At 38.8% G+C, this 15,514-nt stretch overlaps 1 protein-coding gene across 11 annotated transcripts in view; it reads left to right on the top strand.

The window, feature by feature from the left end:
* NPAS3 (neuronal PAS domain protein 3) overlaps nucleotides 1–15,514 on the top strand; it is an 843,415-nt gene that overhangs the window by 711,633 nt on the left and 116,268 nt on the right. For all 11 annotated transcript variants that reach the window (XM_036881327.2, XM_036881322.2, XM_036881329.2 and 8 more), the window contains one exon: nucleotides 11,078–11,252. In XM_036881327.2, coding sequence (XP_036737222.2) covers nucleotides 11,078–11,252 — 175 coding nt within the window. The remainder of the gene's footprint in view (nucleotides 1–11,077; nucleotides 11,253–15,514) is intronic.

The following is a 15,514-nucleotide window of genomic DNA, read 5'->3' as shown; positions in this document are numbered from 1 at the left end:
ATGTATTCACATGTAATACTTGTGTTTCTGCAGTGTCTCCCCGCACCTTTTTGAGCTGACATGCGCTAAGCCTCTTTGAAAGAGGTAAAATCAAGAGTGTAACAGGCAAATGCACAATGAGTCGTTAAATGTGATGGCAAAATAAAAAAAATTTTTAAAGGCTTCAGTCAGTATGATCAGTAAAGGAAAAAAAAAAGGCAGCCGGCAAACTGTCTATCATGTGATGAAATTTGACAGTAGGGATTATGGCTTTGATGGACCAGAACAGCTAATAGAAGAAGCTGACATTTTTGAAACCCTGCTAATTAAGGGTTCCTTCCTTAATATTAAAATAAAGTCTTTGTCTGGGTTTTATGGTTGGAGAATCAGGTGTTTTCATTAATATATGCCAGTCAGTCTTAATAAGCTTGGAGGGCAGAGGAAGTTATTATTGAGTGACCTTCTACAAAATAAGCATGTTGCTGAGGGCTCTAACCCTGCCCCGTTCAGACTGATGAATCTCATTTCCAATGCAAAAGCTTCACAAGAAATCCAAGTATTCTCTGTGCAATCACAGAAAATAATCCTTGTGTCTCTTGTAATGTCCAGAATTGCCACTTACTACACTACTACTGTACAATGAATATTACAATACATATTATTTTTCTAGCACAATTGTCTACATTTCTGAATTGCCCAGAATAGAAAAACTTATTGTGAAGACACTTGTATTGAAAAGTCAGCTCATTTTAATACTTTTCAAATAGTCATCTACTCTGTTCATGAATTATAATATTCAGAATACATCCGACAATACAGGCTTTGAAAAGGAGATATGTCTATATTATTACATATTCATTTTCAAATAGATTTCAAACAGATTTTAAACCATTCATTGAAATTCATTGAAATGATAAATTCACAGTTGGATTTTGATTGACTCTTAATCCAATTTTACTTTTGATAAGTTTTCACCCCTCTCTTTCCACCCACCCCCAACCTTTCTCAACCAATGTATTTTTTGTTCTTCTATTGGTTTTTAAAGCAAAACTGATGGGGTATGGTAATCTTGAAGGTTTTGATAACTATATGTAAAGCTTGTCAAATGCATTGGTAAATTTAGCTGAAATCAGTGAAGCACCACGCTACAGATGATTTGTCTGGCTAATTTCCAATATACCAGTGCTTCTTTAATGGAGGTGTTTATCATAAATAGCTGTTGATTCATAACCTGAAGCCAAACTTTGAAAGTCTTTCAGTGACTGAGCCAAACCGCTCTCTCTGGATAATGTGGAGATGTGCAGATAGGCAAGGCCTTTGGTGTTGGGATAGTAGATCACCCACCTTGAGGTTCTGTGGTTGCCCAGCATCAACCAGCTGCTCCTTGAGTGTTCTCTGCCTGTCCTGGGAGGAGAAGTTGGGTGACACCCCTGTTGCTAAACGCATGGCCAGGAAGAAAGCAAACTTAACTGAAGTCTCTGTGAAGAAGGAAGGAGCTGGATTAAAAACTGTACAGTTCACCATGGGTTTCGTACTCACCCATGGGAAATGAAAAACTATCCATCATAAACTGAGTTGATTTCAGGATGCCAGATATGAGATGAGAATCTTGGATCCAGGGCTTTGATACATGGGATGCAAAATTAGCTCAACGTGTGGCAGTTATCTCAGCCTTAGGTCTAGGTAGACAATTGTCTTTGAGACACAGACTCGAGAAGAAAACCAAGAGATGGCATTGCCTATAAATGATTTATTTTAGCTGGTTTTCAGTATTTTAAAAGGAAACAAAAGGCTAATAATAAACACTAGCATAGATCTGTCTCCTTAGGGCCAACATTGATCACTTAGTACTTACTGAGCCTTCACCTACAACTTTCCCGTTGTCCCAGGCGTGGGTGGCACAGTGTGACATACCACCCCTGCCTCATAAACTGCAGTGTAGTTAGAATCCTGTTGTGTCTTGGATCCTTCCCATCTTTGCTTCAAGGTCACCTGCCCTTTCTCATTCTCTACTCTGTGTGGAACCAGGCAGGAGTTGCCCTCCCAGACATGTTTGGTTTACAGCCACCTCTGGACTCATCCACACCAGTGCTACTCAAAGTGTGGGTCATAGACTAGCACCGTCAGCATCACCCAGGAGCTTCGTAGAACTACAGAATCTTGGGCCCTACGCTGCATCTATGGAGTCAGAGTCCCTGGGAGCCCGTAACTCTGTATTTTAAGAAAATCCCCAAGGGATCTTCCGAAATTAGACAGGGAGCAATCTACAATGCTCATATCACAACTTAATCATATACTACATTGTGCTAGCACTTATTTTTTTCCTATCATTTAACTTTGTGGTTGTCTTATCACTCCAAAGTGGATTATAAGCTCCTTGGGGGCAGGTGCTGAGTTTTAAGTGTTTCTTTTTATCTCTGTAATCCAAATTCAGTGTCTTTCAAGGAGCTAGACGTTTTTATTCTCTCACACTGCTTCCCTTTAAGGTAATCTTCATGGTATCTAATGGTTCATGTTCTTCCTATGCAGGCATTCTACAGCCTCGAGCAGCAGGGTCCGACAGAAATATGTGGCTACAAGAAAATCGTAAATTGCATAATAAAAAAAACAAGATTAATTTTAATAAATATATTTTAGTAATCTATTTTGTTTAATCTAGTATATCCAAACATTATTATCTTAATATATAACAATATATAACAACATAAAATACTTTTCATTCTTTTGATTTTTTTACTAAGTCTAAAGCCTGGTGTCATTTTACACATACAGCATATTCTAATTCAGACTAGCCATATTCCAAATGCTCAACAGCCACACATGGCTACCATATTGGACAGCACAGCTCTAGAGAATATTCCTGGATAAATTGCAGGGATGTAGGAAAGCAATTCTTGTTTAACTGACACCTTGGTTAAATAAATAAATAGCAAATTATATGTGTTATCAGAGTATTTTTCTGGTGAGACAGAACATGGAATTATCAGATTCCCAAAAGGTTTTACCCTCCCCACTATCATTTAACTTCCCCCCAGATACTTTAAGAAACAGCACTGCTTTTAGCCTGTGGAATGACTCATTTCTTTTGACTTATTTTCTCTACTTGCCAGTTCTATTTACATTCCCTATTCTAACAAGACTAACTCACAGTCTGTTATTAAACAGTTGTGAATTTAACTTATTCCTATAAAATAGCGCCTAGAGAGTGCTCAGGGTATTGACTTGCTTCATAGAAAATAACCTCAAACACTACCACAGTTGGTAGTTAAAACAGCCAAAATAAAATACAGGTGCATTAGGGCTTTTTCTTATGGTTATTCACTGAGAGTAAATTATACACTAGACCTGGGGTGCCCACATCACATTCAGAAAGTTTTCCAGATGTGCTAAAACATATCAACAGGGAACGTTCTGGAAGGATCAGTAATTGATCACAGCACAGAGAATATTGTTCATTCTTGTTCTCCTCATTGGGTAATTAACTCCCAATTTAATTTCTTGACAGGGGCTAACCACCTACTTTCTACAATGGCTGAAATATTTTTGTCAACCTTATGTTTTTCTTGGATGAGATTTTTCAAGACCCCCTCACAGTGACATAGAAGAGGAGAGCCAGTTGCTTCACATAGAGTAGCCATGACATTGACACAGTCCCATCTGAAAAACCAAGGTGTCAGTTAAACAAGAACCTTCTTTTGTTTTTCTTTCTCTTCAATATAAAGATCTCCTGAGGGGTACAGACAAATTATCTTCATAAAACCTTTCTGGTTTTGTTATTTTTTTGTTTTTCTACCAATAGGATGACTTATACACTGTGACTGAGCTCCCCAGTAAGGGCTAATATTGCTAATCTGCCATCATAGAGTAGCACCTTTAAAACCAATCAGGAATGATTAACCATATTATTTGTATGCATCTTATTATTTGTTTTTAAACTAAAATACCCTGTGTAACTTTCAAAAAACAAATGGAAAAATCAACCCCATAATTATTACTGTGTTTTTATCCATTTACCTTTCTTAAAAACAAAAGAGCTGCTTAGAATCAGGGAAAGACTTAAATTTCAGCCTTAACTTACAGTATTTTCTACTTTTTCCTGTTCACATGACCAAAAGGAGGAGGAGGACAAAATTCACTATGAGAATAACAAAAACAAATCAACAAAAATCGAGGTATCTTAGTACTGAAGTCTGGGCTATGCATAACATGTATCTCAATGTGTCCAGATTTAAATGACATGCAATTGAACCATATAAAATTTGAGGATAATGGATTAACTATGCCAGTACCAACTATTTTCTGTTGATTGGTCTCCTTACCATCAAGGTAAAAAAGAAGCTTTGAAAGTGACATCTTACTATTCATTTGATCTTCAGAGAAGGGAAATTGACTTCAGTTACTTTTAAGATTGTTAATCCTTCTTTCTTGGCATCATTTCACTTTGTACTATGATGTAACCTCCAATTGCATCCATTTTTCCTTCCTAGTACCGTGACAAATACTAAAATGTTGGCCTTTCCTGCCCTACATACGTTTTAAATCTTCAAAACTCTAGGAACTTCATAAAGCAAGGTTTTTAAATTCCTCAATTTAGTTACTTTCACAAATCCCTGGGTTCATTCCTGTGATGTAATATGCCTTCAGCATTATAGCATTCTCTGGGTTCTTCTTTTAATCGGTGTCTCTTAATGAAAGGCAAGTGATATTGACATATTAAAGCTATTCTAAAACCACAGCTTCCATAATGTGGGGTGATGGAGAAATACCTGAACCATTTATTTCTTAAACAGAAAAAAATGGGGGCGATTTCAAGGTCTGAATCTGTTTTGTACACAGATTATTTCCAGAAGTATTTAAATATGCTCAATTGCAGTCTGAGTCTCTGTAAAGACCCATCTGACACTTTTGAATATTTAGCAATCAGTGTAGATTATTGCTTGATCAATCCAGCTATTGGGAATGACAGTCACAAGGGTATACTCTTCCGCATAAGTATACCTAAGTTTAAATCAATATCTGCAGTCTGTTCTTTGGTTCCTCTTTTGTTGCACTTCTCCAACAGCCTGCCATTTCCTTTTTCCTCTGAGGACTAGGGAATTCACTGGAATTACCCTCTGGCACTTCTCAGTCCAAGTTCAGAACTGCTTATGCAGTATTTTCTTGGGTACTATGGTGGCAAATTCTCAAGTCGGATACTCTTGGGTTTATAGAAAAGTATATAAAAACAAAAAAAGTACTTGGCTTCACTGATTCACAAAGGAATCAAAATGTTCATTTCTGAAGATAAAATAAACACATGATATGGTGTCTTTAGCTCAGATTCTTCTAAGAGAAGGCTTTGTTAACATATCTAGAAGAAGAGAGTGGATTAGTTTTCCTATTTAATAACATTGGACAGATTTTTCATTCTACCTTATCGTTCTGATATAGAACCTTTTTTCTTGTTCTACTAATTTATACATGTATTTCTGTAACAGACCCAATGCTTTTATGCGTTTCTCTTCAGATAAGTCAGCAAGTACATAGAATGAGACAGAGCAGTAAAGAACATCAAGTTTCTGTCAAAACAGTTCATAAATATTCAGCAGAGTTCTGCAATATGTAGGAAGTTATGAAGATGGCATTAAGATACCAGTAAATCCAAACAAAACCTATGCTAATCAAGTTATCACATCTTATTATATTTTATTCTTTTATCACTTTATTATCCCGCAATAATGTAAATGTGATTCCAAAAAAACTGCAAATCTTAACTTGCCATGGTGAGATAGCATGCCCATCTTATCCTGGGTCAGGATTTTCTAACCAGGCATCAGGAGCTCATGGTAGATCTGCAAGCCTAACCTGACAGATAGGTTTCCAAACCACTTGCCAGTAACATAGTTCTCTCTCGGGTAGGCCTTTCTGTCCCATTCTTGCAGGCCTCCCCTGTGGGGGTGGGGCCTGGCTGCAAAGAAAAAAAAAAAAAAAACACTGAAAAGGGGCTTTACCACCAGCATATCCAGTCCTCAGTAACCTCAGTGCCCTCAAAAAAACTTAAAAAAAAAAAACACCACCACAAAAAGCAATGTCTTACAAAAGGCATAGGAAATTCTACCTTAAATGGTGGGTTTTGAATAACCTTTTTCATGTGATAAAAATGAACTTTGGATTATTCCCAAGACTGAAATATTTTTAAAGAAAGAAAGAAACAGGTTTTATGATCTTTCCTTTATAAAATTATCCTCTTGAATTATTCCAGTCCTGTGATGACTGGCAGTATTGCTGCCTGTTCCTCATTTGTACCAAACCCTTTCAATCAAAGGAGCACTGAATTCACTGAGTTGCACTGTTAGTAGTACATTGCTGTAGTTAAAAGTATTTGCTCACCCCAGGGGGCCAAGCAAAGGCTATTGACATGCTTGCTTGATGTATAAAAAGACAAATTAGTCCCCCATCCTATCTACCAGCAGGGAACAATGACCCGACATGGAAAAGTCAACTCAAACCACTGTATGATATATTTACATTTTTTTCCAGGAAACTTCAGAGTTACCAAATCAACTGTGTCTAGTGAGCAAATTACAGGCAAGCTAACAGAATGTGAAACGAATTTAAGAAAAGCCATGTCGTGTAGCCTGACTATGTGGGATGGCCCTCGTGGCTGCAGTTTGCCTGGGCAAACCTAGGGTAGCGAATAGTGGGGAAAAGCAGGGAGAAAGGAGATGAAACAAATGCTGTTTCTGGATATTGCTGCTTCTCACTCTTTGCCTGTCTCCTCTCCCTTCCACATTCTCAGCTGGTTTCTAACATACCAAGCAATGTGAGAGGGAATTTCTCTCTTAGGGCCCCTCAGCTGGAGTAAAGCTAAATGGAGTGAGCAAGGTTGGAAACAGTTGCACGTACTTTCCTTCTTACGTTAGGGAGCAACTCACAGTCCCATGGGTCTGTTTCTTGGGTTTAATAAACAGAACATGTTTGTTTGTTTGTTTGTTTTTCTACCACCATATAAAGTGACTGAGTTTTCATAAAATGAAGAGATTTTTATGTTTGCCTTAGAATGCCACTTGCACTAATCAGAAGAACACAATATTGAGGGGTAGGGGAAGCTATACTTTTCTACTATGTAGATCATAATTAAGGATTGAAGATGTGGACCAATAATTAATATAAAGTGAAAGTGCTCTAAATTTCTACTTTTCATGATGTGAAGGGAAATTAAGAAATAATAATTTTTGTGAAACTATGTGAAAATTCAGACAATGAACTGAGTAACTAACCAACTAAGTACAGTTCTGTCATAGATGGGGGAGATGGGGATTATAAAAGGTGGCCACATTATCTTAAAGAGATCCTTAAAACCTGTTCTTTCCCAGCATTTATACAATCCTATAGGATTCATACAATCCTATAATCAGTTAAACTCAGTTGGTATCTATAGAAAGTATAGGTCTCAATGAATATGGCAAATACTTAATGGAAATACATAATAGTGCTATATTGTAACTCATTTTACAGAGCAAATAGTGGTATAATAATCATTCCATAAATAGCATAAAAGAACCAACCTAAATTCTCCTAAATAAAGCACAGATAAGGCAAGTTTATTTTCAGGCTGTGATATCCATCTTGTACTCATCAGCAAACATTCAAGATAGACCTACTCTGCACAAGGCACTAGCTCTAGTTCTTAGTGGGCAAACGTTTTGGAAGAGTTGTTAAGTGGGGATTTGAGGGCATCTGATTAACTGTAGTAATATTGGATTAATTTTTTCTATTTCAAGGTAGCCTGAAGTAATGTCTGATCAACAAATACATCCCCAATCTTGGCTTCTGCAATCTATTTGGAGACACAGAATTTAGTGACAGGAAATTTTGAGACATAGAACTTAGTGGCAGGTGAGTTCTAGTCCATCTTACCTAGTCAGTCTTCATAAGGATAAAATCAGACAGCGTTTAGTGAGGTAGGTGGGGAGCTGAGAGCCACTGGGCTTACAGCCCTACTTTTACCACTCAGCAGCTGGTTAAACCTGAACAAGACTCCTCAGAACCATAAATTTTTCATGTATTAAAGAAGAGGGATTAATGGAGGGCTTTTAAGTTCTCTTCTAGCTCTCAAAGTCAATTCAGTGAAGTGAAGCAGTATGAGAAGAGCAGAAGTAACAGATAAATGTCAGATGACGATAACAGTGACCATGACTCCAGGCCCGCGAACCTTTGCCCGCCGCCATCCCTCTTCCAGGCTAGCACACCGACTTTAGCGCCCCCTCCTTGGCCCAAGAGACCGATAGCAAAGCAACCTTAGCCCAGGGGATGGGCAGGCTGCCTGCCTTTAGCCCCCACCCCTTATGGTGCCAGGTATTCTTTTCTGAATGAAAGTGCTGCTAAAGAATAGAGGTGCTCAGAGGACCCTACTTAGCCTCTCTGACTGTGAACACACTACCCGAGAAGTGGTGGGATGAGTCAAGCAGATTTGGAACCAAATACTACCTCCACCATTTGCCTTTGCTAGTATTTAAGTTCTTCTGTAACATGATAAAGTGGTCAGCACAGCATGCACACCGACCCTATGGACCCCTCAGCAGAGTCACACAGTCTGTGTGAGGCAGGTGAAGAAAGTCGCGTTTCCTCTCAGCTCCCAGGGCCAAACCTTGCACCGTTCCCATTGGGTGACACTCCATGGGGCACTATCCCTGCAGAATACAATGTGAGTGGTTCGCCCCAGGTCCTGCAGAACGGCAATACTGCCACTTTGAGAATAGGTTGCTAGGGCCCAGGAAGGTTAAAGGAATTATCCAAGATTACACAGCAGAGGAGGAAAAGATTCTGATCTACAGGTCTGGTTATGACTCCAAGTAGCTTGGGCTTTACCCTACCCTTTGTGACCTTGACTACAGTACATACCTAAGGACTAAGGTCAGGTGGAGTTCTCTGTGCCAACCTCTCCTTTCAGTATCAGACTTTGAGATATCTTGGTGGCGGATCCCATGAGGTCACTGGAGGAGGAAGTCCCCACCAGGCCGTCATGTGATATGGCACATGGTGGCTCAGTGTGCATGTACATATGCTGTACGTGGAATGTTATTGTATGCAAAGGAAATGCCTGCAGATCCGAGCAAACCAGGCTCCGGAGTGAGAGGCCCACCCCTCCCTGCTCTAAGACTGGTTTACATGAATATTCAATAGTCAGCACCCCTAAAAAAAAATCTATTAATCTCCCACCTGTGTTGTCATCTTATCACAATCTGTGGTCTCTGCCAAAAGGCACACTGCAGTATTAAAGAAAGACTGGGAGTTTGAGAAAACTGACAGAAATATTTATTAAAGTGCTGCAATTGGACTCCATGCAAAATGAGAGTGACTTCCTCATACTCACTAATCCCCAAACAAAATAACCATCAAGAAATATTAAAACACACATTTTATTAGTTTCATTTAATTTCTTAATTGCTGAAAGTCAGTTTACCCATTTATTGCTGTGTGAAATACTTAGAGGCAAGGCGCACATTAAAGGGATTATTTCCATGTAATCCCTCCCTCCCAGAGGGTAGAAACTGATCACTTATGAATCCTGATTTACGCCCTGTAACAATATCAAATGGAGGAAATAGTTATTGTAAAATGATAGAGTCAGTAGTTGGGTAATACAGAAGGAGAGTGTAATTTAATAGCAAAGAGAAAGTACCTCATTTTCGGTAAAAGTTATGCAGGCCTTTTTCAGGAATAGCTATTAACCAAACGGAATTTAGCCTCCCATTTTTCTGGCTATACCTGTTAATTGATAGATGTTGAAGATGTGTAGGCTGTTAAGATTTTAATCAAATGGTGTCTGGGAGAAGATGTGATCATTTTACCGGGACTTGGAGTTCTGGGGATAATAATTGCTCTGGGTATTATGCTCTCTGTGACAGTTCATCCCCCATCAGGCTTCCTTCTTGGCAGAAGAAAGAGTGCAGGCACTCGGGGAATTTGGAGGGATGCTGCAAATTACACAGGAAACAGAGCTGAGGCAGGAAGGGGTTCTAGGTAAATAATCACCAAGAAACCTGTGACATCTGAACTTCTGGCAGTTTCCAAGGTACATCATAGCTGACCTGAGAGCAGTAACCCATTAGCAACCCAGGAAAGAGCTTTCTCCTGTTCCGTTACTGACACATCTCTCCCTCTCGTGGTACCAATAACCCAACTACATTATTTTAGAACCATTATTGCTCTTCTTGGAAGGAGGTAAGGGTTATAGCCTCAGAAGAGTACAGAAGTAAGGTCAATCCTTACCAGCAACTTCTGCCCCCCAGAAACAGCGCACCACCCAGACAGGGGCCATGCCTGACAGCATTGAAATAGGTAGGCTGACCCTCTTTTCATATTTTATTTTCATTCTCTACCTTTAGAGTCAGCCTAGAGTATACAAATTAAAACATTTTTTTAAAGCCCTCAAGGAGATTTGTACCAGGTTTCTTATTAGATTTAATGTGAAACAAGCTGATACCAGCAAGAAAAAAAAAAATGGGTGCTTCAGACCCCAGCTGACCTCTTTTGCATGGAAAATTCCCCATATGATTACAGAGCTAATGAGTATACTTAATGAAAACATTATGCCTTTGCATGTATTTGTAAGCAGCACTTCTTCCATTAAAATTTACATAGAAATAAGCTGATGTATATAAATACACATCTTGGAAATCTGTGTATTTTAAGGAAAATAGTCATCCGCTGTTGCTGGCTGTTTCTATACAAAGCCCAAACTTTGCAGTGAGAAAACTGTAGGATTCAGTCAATCACCCGGTTGACACCAAACATGCAGGCATTTGATGATGCCTGGATAAAACAGCTGAACATGAGACAGACGCATCCACAGCTCACAGAATGTTTTGACTTTATGCAAACAACAGTGTATGAGAAAACGCTGGGCCAAACAATTGCTAAATAAACACATATGAAAAGAAAATCTTTCTCTTTCAACTTCAAGAATCTGTAAGCATTTGAGGAAAAAGACTCATCACTAGGGTGGTTTCTGGGGTATGCATATATTCCCTTCTCTGAAACACAGAGGTGCTGAAATTGAAAATGGGAATACCTGTGACACCATTCTTTCCCACCTTTTCTCTGCCCCCTCTAGGTGGAGCTGACAGGCAGCAGCGTCTTTGACTATGTTCACCCCGGGGACCACGTGGAGATGGCCGAGCAGCTGGGCATGAAGCTCCCGCCTGGGCGGGGTCTCCTCTCGCAGGGCACAGCTGAGGACGGAGCCAGCTCGGCATCTTCCTCCTCGCAGTCGGAGACCCCTGAGCCAGGTGGGAATTGCAGTCTCCATGTGGGGGTTGGTGGGCAGGACCTTTGCCAATGATTGCACTCAAGTTGCCAGTGTGAAGAGACTATAAATAGGTCTAATAGTATTTAACAATTCCATGCAGCTTTCTGTCCCATGCAGTAATTAAATAAGGAAGAAATTTGAAAATAAGGAGACATTTTAATAAGTATAATCCAGGGATCTAATTTCAGCTGAACAATACATATGGAAGGTACTAGTTCCTTTAGTTTCTCTTTCAAATTACTAGAGGGAAAAGGTTCAGATTTAGAAGGCCCTCTTCCTTTACTGTTACCATGGCTAAATGTAATGCATTTATTTATTATTCAGCAAAATCTATGGCAAAGACGTTTTGAATATTAGCTTGTGGAGAATTAAAAGTATTAGGGACTTGCAGAAATCTTGGTTTCTTTGTGTCTATGTGTGTGTGTGTCAGCATCAGAAGGTACTTGAAAGATGTGAACAGATAAATTAAGGCTAAAAAGAAAACAGAAATGGCTACATTTTAAACTGCCTTTCCACCCTCAGTATTTAATTAGATCAATTGTATAGAGGAATGAACAGAGGTGACATTCCTCATTGGGATTCCTTCCAGGACTCTTATAGACTTTGCATTCAGAATGTTCCCATTTTCATTGTGTTGTACTGATGATAATTTAAGTATTAGGGGAAAATCCATTTATAAATTAAACAAAATGACTTGATATCCATCAGTCCCCTAGTTCATCAAGCTGTTCAAACACGGGGAAGATTGGCTGGTCGGCCTGGGTCTTCCGAGAGCGCTGGTAATTAGATCTGCGAAGGATTTATTCTTTGCTGATTGGGGCTTTAAATTAATTGAAGTTCCACATTTGTGGTTTTGTCCTTTTTGTACTTTTTTAGAGGAGATATTTCATATTCTTGTGTGGTGGAGTGCTTGGCCAAGCAGCAGTGGTTTAAATGTTAATTTTTCTCATGAGAAGTTTAAGATTTTTAATGAATCAAGGCCTGATTTGAAGTGTTGAAGTGCAAAGTTTTATTTGCTTACTTGGAAAATTATTTTTGCTCTCTTTAAAGATGCTTATACTTTACTTGATATGTTGCTTTAAAACACAGTTGTAACACAAAACCATTTTATAGAAAGAAAAATGGAAAACCCTATCTTAAGAATGATATTGAAATAACTCTACATACTTCCAAGAAAATGCTTTAACCTACTTAGAAATAGTCACTATATGCTTGCTCACACAAAAGGGAAAAAAACATACTTGCTTCTTTGGGAACTATTTTAATTCCATCTAGAAACTATTCGTGTGACCTCATCTAAGTTAACTGCAGCTTCCGAGGCTTTATCCCAGAGTGCTGGTGATCAACCTTCCTCAGTGAGCCCCATTCACAAGAAAAGAGAGTATTTAAGACTACTCTCTACCACTTGAAAATGAAAATAATTTTGTTCTGTGGGAAGTCCAATTTTTATATAGCTCCCTGACTTTACTGAATAGGTAAGTGTATCAGTGAGATAACTGGAACTGCTTTTTAGTCATTAAAATATTCCTGTCTGGGCATATTTGAGAAGCAGCACATGAAACCTGTTTTATATGCTTTCATTCTAGAGTTTGAATGGGGATCCTGGGCTGCTAATAACTCTTAAACCCTCCATGTGTAAGAATTCAAGTTTATAAAACCTTGATATGCACTAAGGCTTTGGAAAAGTGGACTTTGTCTTCCTGAATCACAAACACTCAAGTTTAGAAGGACCTCTGCAACCATCCCTCTACAGCAAAACTAGCAGATAACCTTCCAGCTTTCACTGGAATCCACCCCAATAGGAAGCTCAGCAATGTATGAGACTGCCCACTTCATGGACCCAAAATCTACTTTGCTGCAACCTCTCCCCACTGATCCAAGGTCTGTCATCTGGGATCACGTTTCAGATTTACTCCTTCCTCCCCCATCTTAGCCTGTCAAATAGGTGAAGTCAGGTACACCAAATCCTCCCTCCCTCCCTTCCGCCATCCTTCCCCTCTCCAGGGCAAATAGCCCTGCTTCCACAACCATTATTCAATGGTATGTTCCTTCACCATCCTGGTTCAGCTCCCTGGCTGTGCTTCAGTTAGTTGGTGATGCTCTAAAAATATGATTCTGAAAACTGAGTGCAGCTCTCTAGATGTATTCTGCCTATTGCAGAACAGCAGGACTGTCACCTTTCTCCATTTTGGTCACCATACTTCTGTTAATGCAGCCTAAGGTTGAATCAGGTCCTCCTGGCAGCCAGATCACACTGTCGATTCACATTGAGCTTGATGTCTCCCCAAACACCTTTTAAGGATGGCTTGTCACTTAGAAAACACTTTGATGGAAAGGAAAACAAGAATTCACAGCCTGTAAACCAGTTCTGCTAGGATATCCTAAGCTGGAGTTAAAATCAAACTGGTTTAAGATGGAATATAAGGACTCTGATAAATCCCAAGCCTTCTATGAAGCATCAGTATGTATTAAACAACTCTACGTACACTATTAGGACTCGTTCTCACTTAGAACCCTTTAATTCTGGATATTAGGAAAATAACATGTCTCCTTTAAAGTTACTCTGTCATTTAACATTGAAGTGTGATTGAAATTTACTTGAGTTTCTTTCCCCTGCCCTCCAAGGCTTCTGTGAGCCACCTAAATAGTAAAACTGAAAACTCTACTTTTTACATTCCTTAACCGCTGGTGCTCATTAGCAAGAAAGAGTTCCTCTTACTTAATGGAGAGTCTCCCTCTCACCATTAGAGAGTATTAAACTTCCTTTGCCTTAAAGTCTGTAGTGTTGGTTGTTTTCAATCTTTGGCTTAAAAAGGCAATTAGACTGACTGCTCAAATACGAAAAAACAGTGTAGGGTACTACCTTTAGCTAAATATCTTCACTAATGCAGATCATTGCTCCAAGGAAACGACTTAAAAAGTTCACGTCAGGCCCTACATCCCAAAGATGCTTATGCTTCTTAAAAGCTGAAAGAATTTTAAAAAGATTTCCTAATTCTTAATAATATGAAGGAACATTTTTGGAGACTGTTGTTCATTGCATCATCATCTTTTAAACTCTGATAAAACACATTCTTTTTTTTAAATAGTAGTGTGATTTGATTGGAAAAGGGATATCAATATGTGATTATGCAAATGCCAGGACTAGTAAGTATGAAATTTTTCAGAAGCCTTGATGTGTGCAGTGTAGCATTACTAAATGACTGAAACCTAAATAACACTTGGCATTATAATAAAAGGAAATAAGGGACTAAACCAGCCTAAGAGGCAGCAATACTGTGCCATAATAGGAATTCTAGTTCTTTGAACCACCGGACCTGTGCTTGTCTTGTCTTGAACCAGTCTCAAGACAATGAAAAAATAAAAATAAAACAAAACCAGTTGCCTGGACAGCAGACCTAAATAAATAGTTTATATGTATGCACATTTATCAATAGTTTGACAAACATAACATTTCTTTTAGAGAAATCTTAAGCCAGGCATTAGAAAAATGAATGGGTGAACATGTTTAAAAAGTTATAAAGTTCTAGAGTGCCTGTTTAGGAGCTGATCCCAACATTTTGGAAGAAATGGTCCTGTACCACGATGCATGCAGCCATTGCTCTGTGCCTGTAGCCTGGGGAGCACAGATGGCTCAGTTTCTCTTTATAGATCTGCATGTATCTTTTCATTATACTTAATGATTCTGTAATCTTGGGATTATGAGTGCTATTCTCCTAATAAACTTCAGTGCCACATCTTTTAAATGCTTAATTAACAGAAAAGCAGCTCTTTCAAGAAATCCTGGAGGAACTTTAAAAATCTCCCTGTTTTGAAAGCAGAAAATAATACTCCTTAGGTCAGGTCATACAATTACTGTGCTTACATCCCCAACTCCTTACTGAAACAGGTTGGGTTTTTTTTCCCAATTACAAAATTAATTCATGTATACTGTGAAAAATTCAAAGAATGCAAAAAACAAAGAATAAAGATCAACAAACACCCCACTACCCAAACGAACCACTGTTTATAAGTATATACTATACATCTATCCGTACAGATTTTCAGTTCCTGTATAATATACATTTATGGAGTGAGTGTGTTTTTGTTTTGTCTGTCTAACATACATGCTTCGGGTAGCCTGCTTTTCCACTTAACCTCACAGGCAACTTTCCCCGTCATGTTTCTTACTTTAACATAAAACTTCCTTTCTGTCTCCAATGGTTTCTTTCCCAGTAGCTAACAATCAGCTCCGAGCTGGAG

The sequence above is a fragment of the Manis pentadactyla genome, chromosome 11 (genome assembly GCF_030020395.1).
Source record: "Manis pentadactyla isolate mManPen7 chromosome 11, mManPen7.hap1, whole genome shotgun sequence".
NCBI lineage: Eukaryota > Metazoa > Chordata > Mammalia > Pholidota > Manidae > Manis > Manis pentadactyla.
The sequence above is the reverse complement of the archived record's forward strand: the minus strand, read 5'-3'. Positions and strand labels throughout refer to the sequence as shown.